General features: G+C 47.4%; 2 protein-coding genes across 2 annotated transcripts in view; both read right to left on the bottom strand.

Moving 5' to 3' along the window:
• Positions 1–7,240: 7,240 nt before the first annotated feature.
• SHISA2 (shisa family member 2) lies at positions 7,241–13,510 on the bottom strand. The gene is made up of 2 exons (XM_052649937.1): positions 12,396–13,510; positions 7,241–9,402 (listed from the first exon to the last, which is right to left on the bottom strand). The coding sequence occupies exons 1-2, from the start codon at positions 12,724–12,726 to the stop codon at positions 8,849–8,851; spliced, it is 885 nt and encodes a 294-aa protein (XP_052505897.1). The 5' UTR covers positions 12,727–13,510; the 3' UTR covers positions 7,241–8,848.
• Positions 13,104–23,332, bottom strand: part of LOC128057571 (phospholipid-transporting ATPase IB-like) — a 142,694-nt gene continuing 132,465 nt past the window's right edge. Inside the window, exon 40 of the mRNA XM_052650030.1 lies at positions 13,104–13,849. Within this exon, the coding sequence (XP_052505990.1) occupies positions 13,104–13,849 (746 nt within the window). The remainder of the gene's footprint in view (positions 13,850–23,332) is intronic.

Raw genomic sequence — 23,332 nt, 5'->3', positions numbered from 1 at the left:
CACTAGTCATAACACTGAGACGCAGAAGAGTACGTACTGTGTGATTCCATTTGTATGGTACTCAAAACCAGGCGATGCTAATCATTGGTGGCGAGAGAGCACTTATTCTCTAAGGGTGCTATCAGGTGGATATTTTTGATTCTTGATCTGGGCGATGGTTCACTGTGATGTAGATTTCAGATGTGTGTGCTTGGTTGTAATTCAGTGGGAAATTTTAATGTTTCAGTCCAGGTTCTAGACTGAACCATAACTGCTTCAAAGAGATGCCAAGTGGCAGAGTAGGAAGGCTTGGTAGGAACTACAAAATCTAGTAGAGACACAAGGAGCAGAGAGAGCCTGGGAATTTACAAAGCAACAGCAAAGTAACGCAGGTATTCAGGGTGTTATGATGAATGGAAATGACTCCAGGGTCAGAGAAGGCCAGTTCTCCACAAGTCCGCTGTGCGTGCGTGCTGTCGCAGAGTCGTGTCTGACTCTTTGGGACCCCATGGACTGTAGCCAGGTTCCTCTGTCCATGGGATTCTCCAGGCAAGAATACTGGAGTGGGTTGCCATGCCCTCCTCCAGGGGATCTTCCCAACCTAGAGATCGAACCCATGTCTCCTGCATTGCAGGTGGATTCTTGACCATCTGAGCCACCAGGGAAGCCCATACAAGTACAATGCTGCTGCTGCTGCTGCTGCTAAGTTGCTTCAGTCGTGTCCGACTCTGTGCAACCCCATAGACGGCAGCCCACCAGGCTCTGCCGTCCCTGGGATTCTCCAGGCAAGAACACTGGAGTGGGTTGCCATTTCCTTCTCCAATGCATGAAAGTGAAAAGTGAAAGTGAAGTTGCTCAGTCGTGTCTGACTCTTAGCGACCCCAAGGACCCCATGGACCCCATGGACTACCCAGCTCCTCCGTCCATGGGATTTTCCAGGCAAGAGTACTGGAGTGGGGTGCCATTGCCTTCTCCAGGCAACCCCGAAATACAAGAAATGTAGACTAACCCAGGTAAAACCAGTTAGTTGTTGAAACAAAAATAAGGGAAATATCCTAAGCTGGTTCTATAAAGATGCACATATATATTTATGTGATATACTTTGTCAAATAAAGTGCATATTTCTTTACATTGAGCAGGTTAAAAACATCTGAAAAGAAGTTAAGTTCTATGTGTATCACAGAAACCTACTGGATGCCACCAGAATTGTATGATGCCAAGTCCTCCATCCCCATGCCAACTGTAGGAGGTGGGTGTTAATCCCCTTTCACAGAATTCACACCAAGGTTCAGACTAGCAACCCTCCTCCAAGGCCACGCAGCGAGTGGCAGAAATGGGTTCAAACCTGGGCCCATCTACTTCTAGCGTGGGTGAACAGAACCAGCTCTATCAAAACAGGAAAAGCTGAGCCCTGCAAACAAATTCCAGGTTCAAAATAATAGTCAAGGACCCTGAGCAGAGTCATGGATGAGACACCTTCATATGATAAGTCATTCCGGTTCCAATTTTCCCTCTCTGCATTCTGGACACTTATGTGCACACACATGTGGCAGTTTTATATACATGATACAGATGGCAATCAGCCTTCTACAGCTGTTATGTCTACTGAGTAAATAATGTCTCGTGTAAACTATGGGTTTTCTAAATGGAAAGACCTGCATTTCAAGATGTGTGAAATTAAGATGCCAGTTTTATGTTTAAAATTGATCTTAAAGCTGCCATCATTTTTACCCGTTTTTTATCATCTCTCATCGAAAAATTTTTAGACATTAATTCTAAATCTTTTTCTTGATTTGAATCTATGTCCTTCAGTTTTGAGTGTAAGTGTTGACGGCATTCTGAACATTTAACTGTGAAAAGTAAAATGACCATTACAGCCAACCCCCTACATTTTATCTCAAAGTACTGTCAGTTCAGTTCAGTTCAGTCGCTCAGTCGTGTCCAACTCTTTGCGACCCCATGAATTGCAGCACTCCAGGCCTCCCTGTTCATCACCAACTCCCGGAGTTCACTCAGACTCACGTCCATCGAGTCTGTGATGCCATCCAGCCATTTCATCCTCTGTCGTCCCCTTCTCCTCCTGCCCCCAATCCCTCCCAGCATCAGACTCTTTTCCAATGAGTCAACTCTTCACATGAGGTGGCCAAAGTACTGGAGTCTCAGCTTCAGCATCATTACTTCCAAAGAAATCCCAGGGTTGATCTCCTTCAGAATGGACTGATTGGATCTCCTTGCAGTCCAAGGGACTCTCAAGAGTCTTCTCCAACACCACAGTTCAAACGCATCAATTCTTCGGCGCTCAGCCTTCTTCACAGTCCGACTCTCACATCCATACATGACCACAGGAAAAACCGTAGCCTTGACTAGACGGACCTTAGTCAGCAAAGTAATGTCTCTGCTTTTGAATATGCTATCTAGGTTGGTCATAACTTTTCTTCCAAGGAGTAAGCATCTTTTAATTTCATGGCTGTAGTCACCATCTGCAGTGATTCTGGAGCCCCCAAAAATGTGGGTTATACTTAATATTCAAAAATACCAAGGATTCTAGACAGGAGAGACTGTTTTCCCAGGGATTTATCTTTTCATCTTTCACTGACAAACCTGCAGGACACACGTGTGCCCATGTAGTGCCATGATTTTCAGGAAAGGGGTTAATAACTTCTCTTTATCATCTTTCACTTGCCCACTTGAAAGGTACTTAAATCACAGGAACATTCGTGTTTTCATGTCCATGTATGGCAAAACCAATACAATATTGTAACGTAATTAGCCTCCAATTAAAATAAATAAATTTATATTTAAAAAAAGAAAAATTTCTCAGAAGTCCAAGAAATCTTCTATATAAGTATTTTGGAATGAATGGGCCAATGAAAATAGTTCATCTCTGGTTCTTAAAAAAGAGAGAGAGGGCAGAAGGACGGAGCTCTCCTCCTTGCTCTACTATCTAAGGAGGGGAGGAAAAGGAGGATCAAGGGTGACGACAGGGAGTGGGGTTCTCACTCGAGTGCGTGACTCTTTCTTCCTTGCAATATATAGGCTGCTCCTCAAACATTGCAAGGGCTCTACATGCACACACGCATGTGCTCGCTCAGTGGTGTCTGACTCTGTGACCCCGTGGACTGTACCCTCCAGGCTCCTCTGTCCAGGGGATTCTCCAGGCAAGAATACTGGAGTGGGTTGCCATTTCCTCCTCCAGGGGATGTTTCCAACCCAGGGGTCTCTTGTGTCTCTTGCATTGGCGGGTGGATTCTTTACCACTGAGCCACCTGGGAAGCCCTGTATGAGTGCAAGACATGTGATCTCCCCAGTGGCCAGGTTCCGACCCACTGCCAGGCTCCTGGGCCTTCCTCTGGGTTTTTTAAGTTCCTACGGCCACCCACTCAAGATCTGGGAATTCCTCCACAGTGTCCTCAGACACTGTAATTTAGTTCCTGTTCAAGACTCGAAGGAAATAAACAAAATAGGGAAGCGATCATGTTAAAAAGTGCCATCCAAGCACTAACCAGGACAGACCCTGTTTAGCTTCCAAGATCAGATGAGATCAGACACCTTCATCTTCAGGATAGTGTACAGACTTAGAGAATGAACTTATGGTTACCGGGAGGAAGAGGGAGGAAAGGATAGTTAGGGAGTTTGAGATGCACAAGTACACACGACTACATTTAAAAGAACCAACAGGACCTACTGAGTAACACAGGGAACTCTGCTCAATATCATGTAACAACCTAAATGGGAAAAGAATTTGAAAAAGAATCAGTTCAGTTCAGTCACTCAGGCGTGTCCGACTCTGCGACCCCATGGACTGCAGCATGCCAGGCCTCCCTGTCCATCACCAACTCCCAGAGTTTACTCAAACTCATGACCATTGAGTCAGTGATGCCATCCAACCATCTCATCCTCTCTCATCCCCTTCTCCTTCTGCCTTCAATCTTTCCCAGCATCAGGGTCTTTTCCAATGAGTCAGCCCTTCGCATCAGGTGGCCAAAGTATTGGAGTTTCAGCTTCAGAATCAGTCTGAAAAAGAACAGATAGATGAATATAACTGACTCACTTTGCTGTACAGCTGAAACTATCACATTATTAATCAGTTATACTCCAATATAAAATAAAAACTTTAAAAATTGACCAAAAAAATTAATAGAATAAAAACAAAAAACTCCCAGCAAGTTCAGTCAGCCACAGCTGCCGATACCTGACTCACTGGGCAGCAACCCATCAAGTCCATCAGGTGCCCGAGACGATGGCCTTCCCTCTAGACGACCGACAGGGTCAGGCTCATTTTTGAGCCCGCGTAACCCCTCTCCCCAGATCCCACCAGCACACCGCCCCCTCAAGAACAGGCTAGGAGTAGATGGAGTCAAACAACCATGACTCATTTTAATGCTGCACTTTGACAGACTAGAGGAGGACCAGGCCAAGTTCCTGGGAAGTCACAATGCTAAAGTCGATTATAAATAAACGTATTCCTTTTACACACTCAGGAAGTTTAAGCAACTAAAAGCAAGCATCTGTGCACTAATTTAAACCACTTTAATGAATAGCTGGGCACGTGTGTGGTGGGAAGATGTTATGTAAGCAAAAGACTGCTGTGAACTTGCAGGGAAACACTGCCAAAATTTCGAGAGAAAAAGAGACGAAGGGTGATTGCTGTTATTGGGCAGGGGCCACTTGAGAGAAAGCGGTATTCCAAACTTTCTGAGCCCCACTTGCAGCTCTATTTAAACTTTTCTCCAGGTGATTGATTAGTGGTAAAGAATCCTCCTGCCAATGCAGGAGAAATGGGGTTCGAACCCTGGGATGGGAAGAACCCCTGGAGGAGGGCATGGCAACCCACTCCAGCATTCTTGCCTGGAGAAGCTCATGGACAGAGGAGCCCGGAGGGTACAGTCCACGGGGTCACAAAAAAGTCAGACACAACTTAGTGACTAAACAACAACTTTTTTCTCGCTTGCCCAGAACTTCTGCCCCGCTTGCCTCGCCAACCCCATTCTCACCTTCGTGCATTCCTCAGGAGATGTTTTCGGAGGAAACTTAAATCCTAATTTGCAACAAAACACAAAGAAAACACAAGTCACAGAATTCATGGACCATGACAGTTCAATCTAGAAAAAATGAGCCCAAGGTAAATTTAATAAATGAAATATGTCCTTAGTCACGAGTCTAAGGACTTGATCAGAAGCGGAAGGCTGGCTTGAAGGTGAGCATCGCAGAGTAAACGCACTGGAAAAACACATTTGCCTCAATGGTCTTCTCGCCACTTTGGCTGTTGATATTCTTGTTAAAATTTAACTTTCCCAGTGGCAGCATTAGAGATAGGAGACAGGGAGTTTCCAGGTTCTCAAGTGGATGCCGAGACCTAGTTAATTTCTTCCTTGCCGTCAAAGGATCTGACTCTGTTACAAACGGGAACCCAAAATGCCCCAGAACCATCATGAACCAGCCGACGCTGAAGTTTTCCACACAGAGGATGTGTGCTGCTGCTAAGTCACTTCAGTCATGCGACCCCATAGACGGCAGCCCACCAGGCTCCCCCGTCCCTGGGATTCTCCACGCAAGAACACTGGAGTGGGTTGCCATTTCCTTCTCCAATGCATGAAAGTGAAAAGTGAAAGTGAAGTCTCTCAGTCGTGTCTGACTCTTAGCAACCCCAGGGACTGCAGCCTACCAGGCTCCTCTGCCCAAGGGATTTTCCAGGCAAGAGTACTGGAGTGGGGTGCCATTGCCTTCTCCGCAGGGGATGTGTAGCAGTAGACTACTTCCTGTCTGTATGCGCTTTTTCTTTTTCCATAGGTTTACAGTGTTTCTGTAGGGTACATGTTACACTTCACCGGTTCTGATTTCCTGGCAGTAAGGAAGGTATACCGAAAACCAGGTGTTTGAATGTTTTTATGGATACTTTGTCAGCTACATTTCTCCAGCTTTGACCAAAAGGGAAGAGATCTGAAGTTGCTTCTAGGGATGTTATATTTTTTTGAAAGACCAAGTAGCATTCACTAAGGGAAAAACTCATGTCCTTCATTAAAGTGCACTTTTGCTTGAATCATGATATTGAAAAGAAGACAAAGTCAGGCCGTCCCGTATAGAGAAGCAGGCACCCTCCATCTGTGTGTGTTTAGAAAAGGCTGCTGAGAACACTGCATGGGGACCCAGCGCCAAGTAACGATGGACTGGACCATGTGTGTGTGAGCCACTTAGTCGTGTTCGACTCTGCAACCGCCCAGGCTCCTCTGTCCATGGTGATTCTCCAGGTAAGAAGAGTGGAGTGGGTTGCCATTTCCTTCTCCAGAGATCTTCCCAACCCAAGGACTGAACCCTCATCTTCTGCCCTGGCAGGTGGATCCTTTACCACTGAGCCACCTGGGAAGCCCATGGACTAGATTAGGGGTTGGGAAAGTGAAAGTCGCTCAGTCGTATCCAACTCTTTGTGACCCCATGACTATACAGTCCATGGAATTCTCCAGGCCAGAATACTGGAGTGGGCAGCCTCTCCCTTCTCCAGGGGAATCTTCCCAACCCAGGTCTCCTGCACTGCAAGCAGATTCTTCACCAGCTGAGCCACAAGGGATTGGGAAACCACGGCCTAATGGCCAAACCTGGCACACTGGATTTGTATAGCCCTAGGGCTAATGATAGCTTTTACATTTTGAAATCGCTGGGAAAAAATCAAATCAAAAGTAGAGAATTTCGTAACTTGTGAAAATTTCATAAAATTCAAATTTCAGTGTCCATCTCTCAGGTTTTATTGCAACCCAGAGGTGCTCATTTATGTGCCTTCTATGGCTACTTTTGTGCTGTAACAGCAGAGCCAAATAGTTTTAGAGACAACAGGCAAAGGCTAAAATATTTACAATTTGGCTCTTCACAGAAAAAAAAAAATAGTCTGGGCGATCTCTGAGGCTCCTTTCACCTCCAAATTCCTAGGAATTTTACTTCCTTAGATAAGCGAGAATCCTCCGTCAAAGACAATGTACAGAACACACATTAGCCTGATAGTATAACAACCCCAGAAGAACTGTTTGTTTTGGGCTCTCAACATTTCCCAAGACACACGTAAAATGATACCCACTGACTCAGAACACACCATCACTTTCCCAGATATTAATCACTTTTAAAGGCAGACTCTTGGTTCTAGAAGCAGTATTTATGATTTTTAGCAATTTTACTATTAACAGGTTTAATAGACCATCTGAAAAATTACCAAGTAGAAAGAAAATTAAAAAAAAAAAACAAAACGACTCCTCCAGGAATTCATCCCATAAAATATTTATTAATAAAGTAAAATGATTTTCCCCTGCCTTTGGTTATTAAGAGGTTTGATGGAGTATCTTGTTGACACCAATTGCCAACAATGGTTTTACATTATTCAGTCATGAGATAACAGGTAGAGATGCATATAAGCAATCAAACAGGCAGACAGATGATTGATGACAGATATCCACAGATACAGATATAAATATGGAAAAGACCATACCTTATGGCCATTTAATTACAAATCTTGGTTTTGCTAGCATTTGGAAAGTTACTGGCACACATTTTGCGTTATTTCTTATAAGTGAACAATACACAAATAAATTCACTTGAGATTCATAATTCACAATGCTGGTAACGAATACAGTGCTTGCTGAGGACTAAGAGAGAGGCAAACAAGAACTAACTTTGTGGGGAAGAAAGACAATATCTACTTTGAAAAGCTCTTCTCAACTTAACAGTCCCTCTTGCTTGAAAAATAAGACGTTTTGATAACGACAGTATAAGAAGCCTGTGATTTGCACAGTAAATCGTATTTGTGGTTTAAATTTCATCCCAAGACTGGGATTATGGCTGAGAAACGATACTAAGTATCTTTATAAAGCATGTGAGTTTTTATAGGGAAAATAAGAAAATGTTTTATCAGATCTAGGCAGACAGGCTGATGTTATAACATTTATAACAACAGTAATTACCTGCACTTAGTACCATATGGCCACGGAGATCTGAACACCAAACAGAATGAAAGCCAAGCCACAGCACATGGCAAACTTACAAAGTAATCTGGAGAAGTAGCAGGTGATAGAGTTTATGATTTCAACACAGAAACAATTACTTCTTCTCAGATATCAAGGTAAAGCCAGAAATTTAAAAGATACAGTCAGGAAGGGGTGAGCGGCTTTATTACTACATCATCCACTACTTGAAGATTAAAAGAATCCCAGAGCTCTGAAATGTCATCCGTTAAGAACCATACAATTTCTTTCAGTCCTGTTTTTAATGTAGAAAATCACTTTGTAATACGATCTCTACACAAGGTAAAAAAGCACAAAACAGACCCCCCCAAAAGCACAAAAATAGATAATATATATATCTTTTTACAACAAATTAAGATGTGCCTGGGAAATACTGAGATCAAGGACTAACGTTTGGGTCCAGGTTGGCTTCCTTTTACAAGAACTGTTGTTCTTTGCATCTCCCCTAAACCCTCAGATGCTTATTAGAAACCAGCCCAGGTAACGGGGAGAGAACAGCAATTCTGATCTTATACCAAAAAAAAAAAAAAAAGTAATAATAACAAAATAATAAAAACACTTCATCCGTTTACAAAATTCTTTTGACAGCCATACCTCAAGGGCACTTAAAGGCTTATAGATGTCAAGGAGCCGTATCTCCAGGGACTGCTCTTTCCCATCATAAATCAATCATAAACCAGGATAAACAAATCTAGACACGCTAATTCGGAGAAAGATGTTTTCATAGTTTGGGGGCAAATGAAGCTATCCAACAGAACCGTGCCATAAGCAACACCAACAGGCACAGACTTCCAGGCTACAATGCTTCCCAAGCCCACAGCGTCCACTCACCCCCATCAGGTCCAGGGCCCCGGCCACCCTCTGAGTTACACAGTCACCGCTGGGTACATCTTCTGTTCATTGTTAGTGTGAGGGAAGGGAGCCTGGAGCTGCCTGTAGCCCGTCTGCAGCCCATCCAGGAACGGGGGCACCGGGGTCAGGGGCACTGAGTCTGGCTGCACGGTGTACCCTACGAAGGGGGGATGGAGGTACTGCCCCTGATGGGGCACGATCTGGGTGGCCTGCTGGCAGTTGAGCACGGAGAAGTTTGTGGGCATGTTCACGTACACGTTGTTCATGGTGCCCTCGGGCAGGCAACAGTTGGTCTGGGACCTGGTTGGGGGTGCCCGGGCCCCTGAGTTGGCGCTGGAGCTGGAGCTGGCGGCTGTGCTGGACTGGCGGGAGGAGGAGCCCCGCGAGGTGCTGGCGCTCGGGATCATGGGGATGGTCTCCACCAGGCGGGGCCCTCCCGGGGCCCGGCTCAACTGCGGCTCCTGCTTGGGCCGGAGGCATCTGCAGCAGCAGGCAGCCACGAGGGACCCCAAGACGATGAAGGCGACAAACACTGATCCGACGATGAGGAAGGGCACGTAGATGGGGACTGAAGAAAAGGAGAGAGATATACCATGATGACTTCCTGGAAGGAGGCAGTAAAAATCTGATGACTTCCTGGAAGGATGCAGTAAAAATCGGTGATGGGCAGCAGAGATGAATAAATGAGCCGCACCAGTACCCAGAATCTTGGGACCGCGGCCGGGCTGGTGTGCGCACTTGTCAGCAGCACACAGCACAGGAAGCACCGTCCTTTATCAAAAGCTTAGGAAAAGGGGCTGAGGAATAGGACCTGCCTGCAGACTCGGGGGGTTGGTTCCCAAAGCAAAGCTGTTAACGCTGACAGCTAGACTCACCAATCGCAACACTCTTTGAGGCAGATATCCAATGTAGCAAAAATATGAGTTTTGCAGATTGAGTTTATTCTAAAATTCCTACAGTAACTGCACTGCCCACATTTCAGTCGGCCCTGAAGTTTGTGCAGTCTGCACAGAAATGAGTTGATTAAGTTTTTTCTTTTCCCCAGAAAGTTATTCCCATTCCTTGCCAACTTCTTTGACCAGTTTTTCACAGGTTCTTGTTTCACAGGCAAATAAATAAAAAATCTAGGTCACATCCTAGTCACAACCATTTCCAAAAAGAGTTTGTAAGGCACAAAGGTCAAAGAAGGGTTTTAAGGGAAAAAAGCCCTCCCATACACACTTGCCAAGCTGAAGGCTGGTAACTGGGAGATGGGCCTGCATGGGGGGCGGTGGGGAGGGAGCAGGGGAGCTGTCCAGACAACGGGTCAGCATGGAACAAGGTACCCAGGAGGACAAGCGTCTCCAGGGGCGCCAAGAAGGGCCTAGGCAGGACCAGGTGGTGGAGGAGGAGTCACAGGCCTGGCTTACGACACTGATTCTGTGTGGAGAACCTCAGGGAAAGCCATAGGACATACAGCACTGGGCATCGCACCTAGCCAGTAAGATTTATTCCAGAAAATAAAACTGTCAAGATAAACATAAACACTTTCCTAAAATCAGTAGTGAGCTCCATTTTAAAAACTATTTTACTTACAAAGATCTTGGTGGGTGCTGTGGGCCTAGCACTATGGGGTTTCAGAAGCTGGACACAGTGGCTTGATGGGGACCGACACCAGGAGGGAAGGGTCTGTGGACCCCACCCTACATGACCAAGAGCCCATGTCTTTTGAGGTGTTCCTTCCCATCTCCCTGACTATCTGATTGGACATGAGGACAAGGACTGGGCCCACTGGTCTCGGCCAGTACACGGTCCAGGAAGATGGGCAGCTCCCCAGCACCCGAGGGCAGAGACTCAAAACACCCTCTTCTCCCAACTGTCCACTAGGGCAGTGGCTGTTCTAACAGCCCTGATATTTCTGGAGTTCGTGTTTCCAGGACACAGAACCACACAGAGCCACAGAGAAAAGATGGCTTGTCAGTAAGACATACTTTATTAAGCATGTAACCAAAGGCTGATGATGGAAGATAACATTTTCTAAATTAAGATACCAGCCTTATATGTTATTGAGAAGTAAAGGAATTAACAGTTAAGAAAAAGTACCCCAAACGTTATAGTGTAACTAACTGAAAGCAGTCCAAGTCCACATAATGAGTTTTGGGGAGAAATAACTGTTCTCTTTCCAGGATTTTAATCAGAAGCCTAAATAACTATGCAGGGCAGAGAAGGCAGTGCTCCTGGTAGCCCCGGAGACTGCTTGATTAGACACCCTGTCCTTCTGGACTGCAGAAGCGCAGGGTTTTTAGGAAAACAGATCCAAAAGTGCAGCTCAGAAGGCATCCGCTCACACGACAGGATCGTGAGAAGCCGGCTGCCCACCGACTAGTCCGCAGTCACTGCGGAGTCTGGGAGGCCATCTACAACCAACTCAGCAGGCCCCAGGAGCCGTGTGCCCTTGGCTCCTCCCTCCAGCTCCAGGTCTGCTCTGTGGCCACACACCCAGCTGCACTGGGCTTGCCTTCCAGGACAGCTCCTCGACTGGAGTCACCCTCCCTTCTCCTCTTCTGAGTCAAGGCAGAGATCGGGAAGGGTGGCTAACAGAAATGTGCGACTGAAGGACACCAAGAGGAGCTGCCTCTCACAAGCCCAGCCAGTTCTGGGAAGAGTGACCAACAGAGCGGAGCTCAGGCAGCTGGAACCCAGGGGGCCCGGGGTGCAAAGTCCTCTCCTTCTCAATACCTGCCAAAGAAACAGAGGAGATGCCGCTCCGGGCTACAGGTGCCCTTCCACCTCCATCGGACCATGTCCTCCCTCCCTGGACACATTCTGGATATGTCTTCGAGGTAGGAAGGGGTCTTGGAGGCTGGTGACAAGCAGAGGAAGTGAAACCTATCAAATGCTTTCAGGCGTATATTTTTCCAACTCTAACTTGGGCAATTTGAAAAACTATAATAAAAAAATCAAAGCCATAAAGAGCAAGACTGGCAGCGCTCTGATGTCACACTCACCAGGTCTGACATGGTAAGGAGACCCGGCCTGGGAAGCCGTGTCTTAGGGAAAGCTAGACTCTCCCGGGGTCTGGGGGCGCCGCGTCGCCATCACCCCGGGGAAGGCCCCGGAGCTGTCTTCCCTCTGGGGAGCCCTCGAGTGCCCCCGCCAGGACAGGACCCTTTCCCGGGACTTATACTCATGGAGACAGGAGACACGGGGAGGGGCACAGAGACCCCCGGGGAGGAGGAACGTGGGGCTGTCTGTGGCCAACCCTGGCTTGCATGTTACGATCTTGTTTGTTTCGGGAAAAATCCAAGCCAAGCCACTCTCTAGCTGACAGATGGGGCAACTGAGGCCCAGGGCACTGAACCGGTGTCCGGTTCCGCACACATTAAAGGCTGGGCCAGAGTGCAGACACCGGCCCCCGCCAACCACAACCCGCCCCCCACCCCCACCCCGCCCAGTCCAGACCCCAGGCCGGCAATAGCAGGCTCGTAACTCCCTCCTCTTCTCCAGGCTCGCGGTGCACGCCGGCGAGCCAGCGCTCCTTCCGCCCCTTCCGGCTCTCCCTGCCCGGCCCGGCCCGCCTACCTGCCGAGCCGTCGGGGCCGTCTTTGTCCGCGCGGCCGGGCTCGCCGGCGCCCTGCTGGCGGTCGTTGTCGCAGCCGCCCTGGTCCAGGCGCGCGTCGGCGCTGGAGCAGCAGTAGCGCAGCGCGCAGCTGCCGCAGCAGATGGTGGCGTCGCCGCCGTCGAAGCGCTCGGGGCACTGGAAGCCGAGGCGCCAGACGCCCTGCGCGTCCAGCCAGCCGTGGCAGTACTCGCCGCTGGCCAGCACCCCGGCCGCCAGCAGCGCGGCCAGCAGCAGCCGCAGGAGCGAAGCGGCGTCCGGGGAGGCGGCGGCCGGGTGGCGGCCGGCCCACATGGCACCACCCTGGGCGCGGGCGGCGCGTCTTCCGAGGGCGCAGAACCGACTCCGGCGCCCTGGTCCCCGCGGTGCCGAGGCCGGGTCCTCTTCGCCGAGTGTCCGGTCCGCGGGTCACCGCCCCCGCCGCGACGTCCGGGACCTAAGCCATGCCCCCCCTCGGCCGGCGGCGCGGTCCGAGCAGAGGCAGCCTTGGACTCGTGGGCACTCGCCGACCGAGCTCTCCGGGTTACGAGTCAGAGGGACCCCGGGGCTGCCGTCGCGCAGCCCCCGGAGGCTTCACCCGCGACGGGACCCTGCCTGTGCATCCCCAAGGGGACGATCACTCTAGCTGGACCTCCAGTGGGCGTCCCCGGAGCCAGGGCGCTCCGCAGAGTTTAAGCCCAGGGGTCCCGAGTGCGTCTCCTTGCCTTTATACCCTGAGCGGGCGGTGAGAAGAGCCCAGGAAGCCGGGCAGCGGGCGTAGGGCCCCAGGCAGCAAGTGCAGCGGTCGGCCGCGCCCAGCCTTCTGCGCTCCGAGCTCGGTCCGCATGGCTCCGGCCGCGCCGCCCGGGCAGCGCACCTCCCCACCACCCGGCCACAGCCCCCACGATCCGCTCCGGGCCGGACGGTCGGTCCTCCAGACGCTCGCGGGCGTCCGGGACGTAGATGAGGGTCCGGCGCGCCCCGCCGCGGTCCCGGGAGCCGGCCGGGCTGGCGGTGGCAGCGGCTGCTGCTGGGCGCGGATCCAGGCAGGCGGCTCGCCCCGCTCCCCTCCTCTGCTCTCCCGTCGCGGCCAGCTCTGTCCGGCGTTCCTTCTCTCGGGGCGGTGCGCCCTCGTGGGGGGCGGGGGGCGGTGGGTAGGGGGCGCGCACAGCCGGGGGCCTCCCACGGAAGTCTTGACCCCCCGGGGCTGCGGACGACGCGGAGCGCAGGGACCCCGCGCGAGCGCGCGCGGCTCCGACTCTGGGGCCCGGCGGCAGCGCTGGGCTCTTAAGAGGGGCGGGCGCCGCGGACGCGCATGCGCGCTGGACCACCGCCCCCTGCTCCGGCCTCCCCGGCCGCCCGCCCTTCACCTTCGAACTCCCGCAGTCGCGGGCGGTGGGCTGCCGGCTGGAACGCGGGCGGAAGACCCGGGCCGGAGCTGACACAGTAACAGCAGTCCTGGCAATCAGGACAAACTAAACGTGTTTCTGCAGGTCTTAGGCATTCACAGTTCGGTTTGATTCTCAAAACTTCCCAAAGAAGGATAACTGCGCTGCACTTGGCAGACCCTGAAGTTGTCGCTCAGAAGCACTGCCCCACTTAGTTCCAGGTCCCTGCTGTCCGGGCCTCGGCCAGCCACGCACGGACCGGGTGCCCCGCGGTGGGCTCGGGCCTCTACTGGGTGGGATGGAGAATGCCGGAATGGGTCCTCCTTCCCGATGATTTGTGTCGCTTCTTGTCTTTCTAAATTTGGGCTGAGCGATTTATTGGATCCAGGCAGAAAGGTTCCTGAGCCCCCCATTTGGCCCCGGCGATGTAGACAGCTGTGGGAGGAAGCCAACAAGGCTCCCGACAGACCCGCAGCGCGGCTTTGAGGAGGAGAAATTGATAGTTGCTGACCTGCGGAAGCCGCAGCGACAGGTGCTGATGCTATTAAAGACGCCACGATTATTTTTAAAGGATCTGATGACCCAGCCAACAAGGTCTGCTAGTCTGCAACCTGAAATCTAGGCCTCATCTGACCAGAAGAACCCTGCACTGTGCTGGCCTTAGTTTCCTGATCTGTAAAGTGGAGCACAGGACCTGCAGGGGTTTCCCAGGTAGCTCTAGGGGTAAGGAACCTGCCTGCCAGTGCAGGAGACATAAGAGACACGAGTTCAGTCCCTGGATCGGGAAGATCCCTTGGAGGAGGGCATGGCAACCCACTCTAGTATTCTTGCCTGGAGAATCCCAGGGACAGAGGAACCTGGCGGGCTACAGTCCATGGAGTCGCAAAGAGTCAAAGACAACGGAGCAACTTAGCACACACACACAACCTGCAGAGGTCCCTTCCAAGTCCATGACCGTGGAACACAAGGCAGTTTTATTCACAGCAAAGACACTGCTCTTCAGCACTGCCTGGCACTTGTGTCAGCTGGGTCACCTGTCCAACTCAAGTAGGGTGGCTACGCTGCCACCCACCACACAGAATCAAAGGAAAAAACCTACCCTACGCCGTGGAAACAAACATTTTACTCTTCAGTAAACCTCTCTCCAAACACTGCACTTTACTTCATTGCACTGTGGGGAGGGGTGTATTTTTAGCTTCAGAAAATTGTGCGTTTAAATGCACCAGCCAGGAACTTTTCTAAACCAAGTAAATTAACAAAAGTTTAATATCAAATTATTTGTTCCACAACTACATGCTCAGCAGTCATGATGTGATGTACTGTGCTCTGGGTTGGGTACTAGGGGTTCTCCAAAAAGCCAGACATCCTGGCCATTTCCTCCAAACAGAGCTGAAAGTCAATGGAAATTGGACAGAGACACAAAGAACTGACTAAGCAAAGACGGTATTATAAAGCTGAGTGATGTCCAGAGTCAGTTTAAGCACATAACCTGGGGGTGAGGAGGTGGGTGGGAGGGTCAGAAGAATCATCAGAGCAATGGCATTAGTCCAGATGAAGCGGAGGGAAGACTCAGGTGTTAAGATTGGGTCTTTTTCTTAGGAGATATTATGAGCAAACGTTTATTGAGTGCTTCCTCTATGCTGGACACAGGGCTGAGTTTTACCTGAGTAATCCTCACAGCAAACCCACAAAGAAGGCATAATGACTTGCCCCACTTTACCGGTGAGGATAGCCCGCTCAATCCTTACAAACAGAAAGTGACAGTTTCCTGGACTCCAAAGCCTACCCACCATGCTGCTCGTCACCAGGCTCCACTACAGAAAGCCTGGAATGAACTTCAGAGTCTACACCAATCACCAGATGGTTAGGCAGCATTGTTTTCCTATGGCACCATAAAATAACTAGGGTGGTGTTCAAAGGCTTAATACTTTACCTTACTTTTTGTCTTGGGGGTAAAAAATGCAAGGGAACTGTCCGTTTCTTCAGATAGCACCTATGTCATAGCTTCCTTCCACTATACATTTATCCACTTCTCCAAAACACCCACCATTTGTCAGAGTTTACTAATGAAGAAAGCAGTGTTGGTCGTTTTCATATGGAAATTGATTTATGACCTGGTAATACTGAGCCTAAACAAAAGAAGTTTTTCCCAAACAGTTCACAATTTAGCCCACAACCAGCAGACTTGGAAGTGCAAAGCTTTGAGCAAATTCATCCTTTTTTTTCCCACTGCTGTGTTCGTGTATTCCCTAAGAGTGAAGGAGTGGCCTCTCCTGTGGTTACTCTAAGCGGTGGTTGACTGTCTTCAGTGTTCATGGAGACTTTATATCACTCTGTTCCTCCCTCTGACTTGATTTTACTTTTTCTTTGTATATCTAGTATGTTGTACTGAAGTTTTATAACATAAGTTGTCAGATACTTACTGGGCATCTCTGTGAGAGGTGCTACCTGAACATAGTAAGGTGGTGGGACTCCTTCCATAAAATATTCCTGACCATCCTTAACAGACAGCCTTAAACTATTTTACTAGTCTCTTCTGAGCAGCTGTAATTAGTTATCAAAACATGTAGGCAGTAGTAATAATAATTTATTATAATCAAAACTAAATGTCAGGCAGTCTGCCAGAGTAGATTTAAACACTGATGAAGGTGTGCCCTTCCTCCTTTTAAAAAGTTGAATTCTATAGACACTAACTGCAGATTTTCAGTATGTTTTACCTTTCAGTCTGTGCCTATATAGAGATATATATGAATAAAATGCAATTATTTAAAAACAAACTCCTGACATATCTTTAAGAGTACAAGTACAAAGTCATAGAACTATAGAAATGCTTACTTATAACTTTGCTAACTGGACTTGATGCAAATCATATGAGGGTAGTCATATTTCATTTGTCTGGCAGTTCTAAAAATTGCAAGATCTGCAGTGATTTTCTATAAATTTCAGGAAGAGCAGAAGGTTGCTACCATCTGCACACCAGTCAGCAGTCTGTTTAGGAAGAATGTCTTTCCCTGGGTTCATTCACTTCTTTCCCTCCTGTTTTATAAATGGGAGTAGTATTGAAAACTCACATTTGGTTTACCAGAATTTCTTTCAAGTTAAAGTGTTTGTGTTAACGAATGAGACCACAAACCCAAACAAATATGCTAATTTACCTTTCTTTTAATTTTCTTGTGGTTACCTAACTTCATCTGAAAATAAAAATGGTCATAAAACTCTGAAAAAAGATTCCTGTTGTTTTAAAAGTTTTCATCTTTCATCCCCCTGTTTTTTCCTTGTAATTAATACACTGACTTTCAGGAAAGTAATTTCCTTATTTAAAATTCTTTTCCTTCTCATCTACTATTCACTTTAAACATTTAGCATACTTCTCTTCCTGCCCCATCCTCACCCCTAACTCCACAGTTTAATGAACCATTTTTATGTTGATTTTTATGTTTACTAGTGGTATATTTTCTTTTTGAAGATATGGAGTTAAACACCAGCCAGGACTTCCAGTAATGCCAGAGTATCTAAAAGGGTGGTATAAATAAAATCAACACAACATCAAAAAGCCTGCGGCAAGTTTTTGCAAAGTATATGAGAAAAGTCTAGTATCCAGAGTGTATATACAACTCAAAAACAATCCAATCAGAACACAAGCAGAGAATTTGAATAGACATTTCTCCAAAGAAGACAGACTGACAAACGCATGAAAAGACATTCAACATCTTTAGGGATCTTCCCAACCCAGGGATCGAAACGGAGTCGCCCGCATTGCAGGCAGATTCTTTACCATCAAGAGGAAGACCAGGCACTATCACAATAATACTTTGCACCTACTAGGATGGCAATAGTAGTAATACTAAAGATAATAATAAACAGAAAATAACAAGCGTTGGAGAGAAACTGGAAACCTTGCACTTTGCTAACTGGGAATACGAACCACTGTGCGGAACAACTTGACGGTTCCTCAAGTTACAGAATTGCTCTACGACCCCGCAATTCCACTCCTAGGTACACAGACCCAAAAGAGCTCGAAACTTGTGTCCATACAAAAAATTGTACACATAACAGTACTAATTATCATTGTCAAAAGGTAGAAACAACTCAGTATCCAGCCACTGACAATCAGATGAACAAAAGGTGGTCAGTCCATACAACTGGAATATCATTTGGCCATAAAAAGGAATGAAGTACTGACACCTGCTACAGAACAGACGAACTTTGAAAAGATGATGGTAAACCAAGGAAGCTAGACACGGTCAGACACTTCTGAATGCAATTCCTACCCTCTAAAATGAATGCTGCAAGTTCTCCATTGTGGACTTCAGTTATGCCCCTCCCCCCACCCCCACACCACCACCAAATGCACAGGCTGAAGCCCTAACCCCTCAGTGTGACTCTAAGAGGACAGAGAATGCGCTGGGGATGAAAGCCTCGGAAGGCAGGCTCAGAGGGAGGGAACTCCTGCTCGGAGCCTCCCAGGGCCCCGCCTAACAGAATCCTTTCGAGGCTGAAGGTGAGAATGGCTTTGCAATGAAGGAAGCTGAGAAAAGAAACAAGCTGTTTCCTGGCTGTCACCAGGTGAAACGGAAAAGTTTGCCATCCACAGAACCAGTGCCAGAAGCCTCCATCATTTGCAGTGTTGTGGCGAGGGGGACATCACCAGGCCTTCCCCAAGCAGAAGCCTGGGCACTGGGGACCACTGAGACCCAGGGCTGGCCCAGCAGGCTACCAGCTTCAGTGGGTACCACAAAGGTGAGTCTGAGAAGCTCAGTCACCCAAGGATTCCCCCAATGGAGAGGACTTTCCAGGTGGGGCAGGGCTGGCCCCTGCAGAGCAAGACAACCTGGAGTCATGTCTAATGCTATGTTGTATGAAAGGATGTCATTTTACACAGAATTCAAATTTCATATTTTTAACTTAATAATTCAGAGGTCACATTGAGACCATTGGTTCCTTGGGATTTCTCACTCTTAAGATCATTGTTTTTATATGCCCGGGTCATAGGGGAAAAAATCCCATTCATCCTGGGTGTTTAGATTTGACATAAATGGGAATTTCCTTCATCAAAGCTGCCTTACTAGTCTCCTGGTAAAAACATAAAAAGATAAAAGAACCATTGTGCTGCTTATTTGAGCAGAAACGGGATGATGGAATTTACAGTGCAGCCTCACAGCCCTTGTAATTACCCCTGTCCAAACACTTTAACTTTTCCAAACTGAGCCCTCCCCCGTGTTACAGTATCAACATTTTTTTGGGTACCTTTTGGATTAGTATGAGATTTTCCTTGGCTTTTGCAAGAAGTCAGCCTCTCAGGAAGCAACTAAATTAAACTTCACATTTGTTTAAAAGACCTTGGATAACACCCCACATTTGTGTTTCCTCGAAATATCTTCACTAAAAGATTATAGGAAGAATGTTCTGTACTGTGTAGTATTCAGACGAGCGGAGAAAGGTTGGATGAGTCTGTGTCCCATGAATCTAAGTTAGCAGCCCATTTATACTTCATACTCAAGTATTTCAGACCATTCTGCAGCTCTGCAGCATTCAGGGCGCTGCTTGCTTGATATTGTAAGTTCTCAGATAATGTAACTGTTCTCTGGACAGTTTCCAACTGGCTAGCCTTCATTACCTAATTAGAAGAAAGGGTTTTTTTTTTTTTAATGTTTTTGCATTAGAACATATGCTTGAATAGCTCAAAGACTGAAGCTCCATCAGCTAACAAGGACCACTGACTATTGTACCTCTGGTATGTGCTGGGCATTGTGCTGAATTCTTTGATTATCATTACAGTGTCTCTCCTAATAAGTTTACTAAGAAAGCATTTTAAAAACGTTTCTTCATCCACTTCTCTAAAATTTCCAAAGAAGTTAAAAAGGAATTTCCAGCCTACACAGAATGTCATCCAATTAATTTTAACACAAGAATCATTAGCATTCCTTTCGCAGTCTTTATGGTCAATGAACCAGTTACTAAGGTGACACAAATGAGATGTCTTAGAAGACGACAAACCACTGGCATTCTTAATTTCGATCACCTTTTTGGTGCACAGCAGTTTGATTTTATAAGGTGTACATATTTTTAGTTCTATTTTTAATTCTATTTCTGGAAGTAGGTTGATTGACTTTAGAAAGAAGTCCAGAAGAAAATACTTAAAAAGTGGAAAGCTGGAGCGTATAGAACGACTTCAGGTGATGAGCTCCTGTGACTGAGGGAAAAAAGATTACGGATTTGCTTCAGAACACCCTTTAACGATGTGGGCCTTAGTCTCCGGTACAGAGAGAGCAGGAATCAAATCACGGGGAGTGGTACTTACGGCGCACAGTCTAACCAGTGTAGCTGCAGAACAGGAACACGGAGGATGAAAATAGGGGGTGGAATTGCCTAGCCCCCGCCGTCCTTAAGAGCTTGTGCTTCCCTGATGGCTCAGCGAAGAATCTGCCTACAATGCTGGAGACGCAGCTTCCATCCCTGGGTTGGGGAGATCCCCTGGAGGAGGAAATGGCTGCCCACTTCAGTATTTTTGCTGGGAAAATTCCATGGATGGAGGAGCCTGGCAGGCCACAGTCCATGTACAGTCCATGGGGTTGCAAAGAGTCAGACACGACTAAAGTGACTGAGCACACAAACTCCAGCCTTGGAAGAGGGAAGGGTGTCTTAGAATAGCTGTGCCGGTACAGCCACTATGGAGAACAGTGTGGAGATTCCTTAAAAAACTACAAATAGAACTGCCTTATGACCCAGCAATCCCACTGCTGGACATACAAACCAAGGAAACCAGAATTGAAAGAGACACGTGTACCCCAATGTTCATCGCAGCACTGTTTATAATAGCCAGGACATGGAAGCAACCTAGACGTCCATCAGCAGAAGAATGGATAAGAAAGCTGTGGTACATATACACTATGGAGTATTACTCAGCCATCAAAAAGAATACACCTGAATCAGTTCTAATGAGGTGGATGAAACTGGAGCCTATTATACAGAGTGAAGTAAGCCAGAAAGAAAAACACCAATACAGTATACTAACACATATATATGGAATTTAGAAAGATGGAAATGATAACCCGGTATGCGAGACAGCAAAAGAAACAGATGTAAAGAACAGACTTTTGGACTCTGTGGGAGAGGGAGAGGGTGGGATGATTTGGGAGAATGGCATTGAAACATGTATACTATCATGTAAGAAACGAATTGCCAGTCTAGGTTCAATACAGGATACAGGATGCTTGGGGCTGGTGCACTGGGATGACCCAGAGAGATGATATGTGAGGGAGGTGGGAGGGGGGGTTCATGTTTGGGAACGCATGTACACCTGTGGTGGATTCATGTCAATGTATGGCAAAACCAATACAGTAAAGTAAAAAAATAAAATTAAAAAAAAAAAGAATAGCTGTGCTATAGAGAGGGCCAAGACTAGTTAAACTCTCAAGACTCCTTGCTAGTATTTCTTGACTCTTACTATGCAACGTGTAGTGTCAGGCTCATAATAAAGAAAACAAACGCGGTTCATCTTTGCTCCTCTGACATCAGTCAAGTTTCCTGACATCCTTCATCAAAGAAAACATTTTAGAAGAAAATGTGGCCCCCATAAATGTACCTGGTATCCCATCCCTGTAAAAGTTTAATTAAAGTTTTGGAATAATATGCATATTTAACACTTTTGAGGGTGGGGGGAAGTGACAGTAGGAAGGGGACCCCCTGCTCGAGGGCTGTCTTCAGACCTGGCCTCTGTCTGTCTGCAGAAGTGATGCGACTCTGGTTCCTGTGCATTCAGCAGGCAACCAGAGTGGGTTTCAGATGTAGGCAATTTACATTTATAGACCAGGTCAAGCAAACTGGACAGTTTAAGTGAGCACTGAGTGAAGGGGAACATAAATGTGTTGGAGCCAATAAGCGGCGTATTTATAGAGTGCAGTAAAACCTGTGTCTCTCACTCCACGTGGAGAAGTCCTGCCAAGTGAGCGCAGTGCTCCTGACACTGAGTGCTGAAGCCACAGGAGAGGAGAACTCCCAACGTCCGCAGCTCTGTTTCAGACGTACTTGCACATCCGATCTCCTCTTGGTGAAGAATGAACACTAGGTGCTCAGAAACAAAACAAAACAAAACAAAAAACACAAGCAAACAAGAGAAAAAAGAAAAGCCCACTTCCTTCTGAACTCATTCATACATTTCCAGAATCTGCATGGGGCTGCCAAACTCAGTCGGACTTTTGAGAAAATATAATCCATATGTTGCCTGATAGGAAGAGAAAGATTAAGACAGACTCCAAGTAATAAAAATATGGGGAACTGCCTCCCAGCACAGTCCTTGCTGCTGTTTTCTTCATCATGGTGGGTCCTGTTCTGGTCGTCCTGGAGGTAAAGCTGAAGATTGGGGCTGGTTTACTTTACTTGGAATAGATCTCAACCTCCCTGGCCCGGAGGCACAGCCACTTGTGGGTTTGGGTGTGAGGAGGAGATGTTCTAGCACAGGCGGGGATTATCCTGGCTGAATTATGGATGAAGAGTGGGCAGCTCACTAAGCTGGAAGATTCTTTTTAAAAAACAGATAAAGAAAGCAAAAACCTAGCTCCTCACCTTTCCCCATGCCTCTCTGGAAGAATTCAGACACACTGCCACGTCTCTGGTTACTGGAGACTCTACGATTCCTTGGATTGTGAACACTTGAGATTCAGATCACTGACACGTATCGAATCTTCAAACTCCCTTGATTAATGCTCATGACGTATCATTTCACAGTTGGCTGTAGGTTCCCACCAACTCCAGTATTTGAGTGTCTTTTCCTACAAAGTAAGCTAAGGGCAGTGTCCACGCTATGGTTATCCAAATGATAAAATCATGTCATGTCTGACTGACTCTGTAAACTAGGAAACTTGCTTTTTGTTTTTACTTGCAAATAACTTCAAACTTGGAGAAAGAGTTGCATGAATAAGAATGGCATACAGCACTGCTCTGTACCCCTTTTACCGTGGTCAGGCAATCTGTCTCATGGCCAAACAATGAGTCACAGAATGGATTAACCCCGCTCCTTCGGATCTGGGGTGATCTACTACACAGACACGTAGACCGTAGGACCAACATCACCAATTCTACACTGCTTGTTAGAACAGACCCAAGTCCCATTTTCTCATGCTGGTGATTGATTTATCCATTTCCTTATTGTCAACGAAATGTTAACTCTCAATCATATGCTTGTTAAAACACATCATTGGAGGACCCATTCCTGGAGTTAGCTTGGCTAACTTCACATGTATCTGGCTGCTGGACTTCGGGCTCAAGGGCTAAATCGAAGAGTATGACTTCAGTGGGAAAGAATAAAAGCCGTAAACGTGCCAAGATTTCCTATCTTGGCTCTCGAGCACCATCTTCTGGCTAAAAGTTGTCCATAAGACAGTTATTCTTGAATGGGAAATTCCATGCATAGTCTGGCAGGCTGCAGTTCATGGGGTCTCAAAGAGTCCACACAACTGAGCAAGTAACACACTTTCAAGACAGTTAAATTGAACACACCAATTGTTATAATCAATAATGTCAGTTCAGTTCAG

Source organism: Budorcas taxicolor, chromosome 12 (genome assembly GCF_023091745.1).
Source record: "Budorcas taxicolor isolate Tak-1 chromosome 12, Takin1.1, whole genome shotgun sequence".
Taxonomy (NCBI): domain Eukaryota; kingdom Metazoa; phylum Chordata; class Mammalia; order Artiodactyla; family Bovidae; genus Budorcas; species Budorcas taxicolor.
Note: the sequence above shows the minus strand (reverse complement) of the source record. Positions and strands in the feature narration are given on the sequence as shown.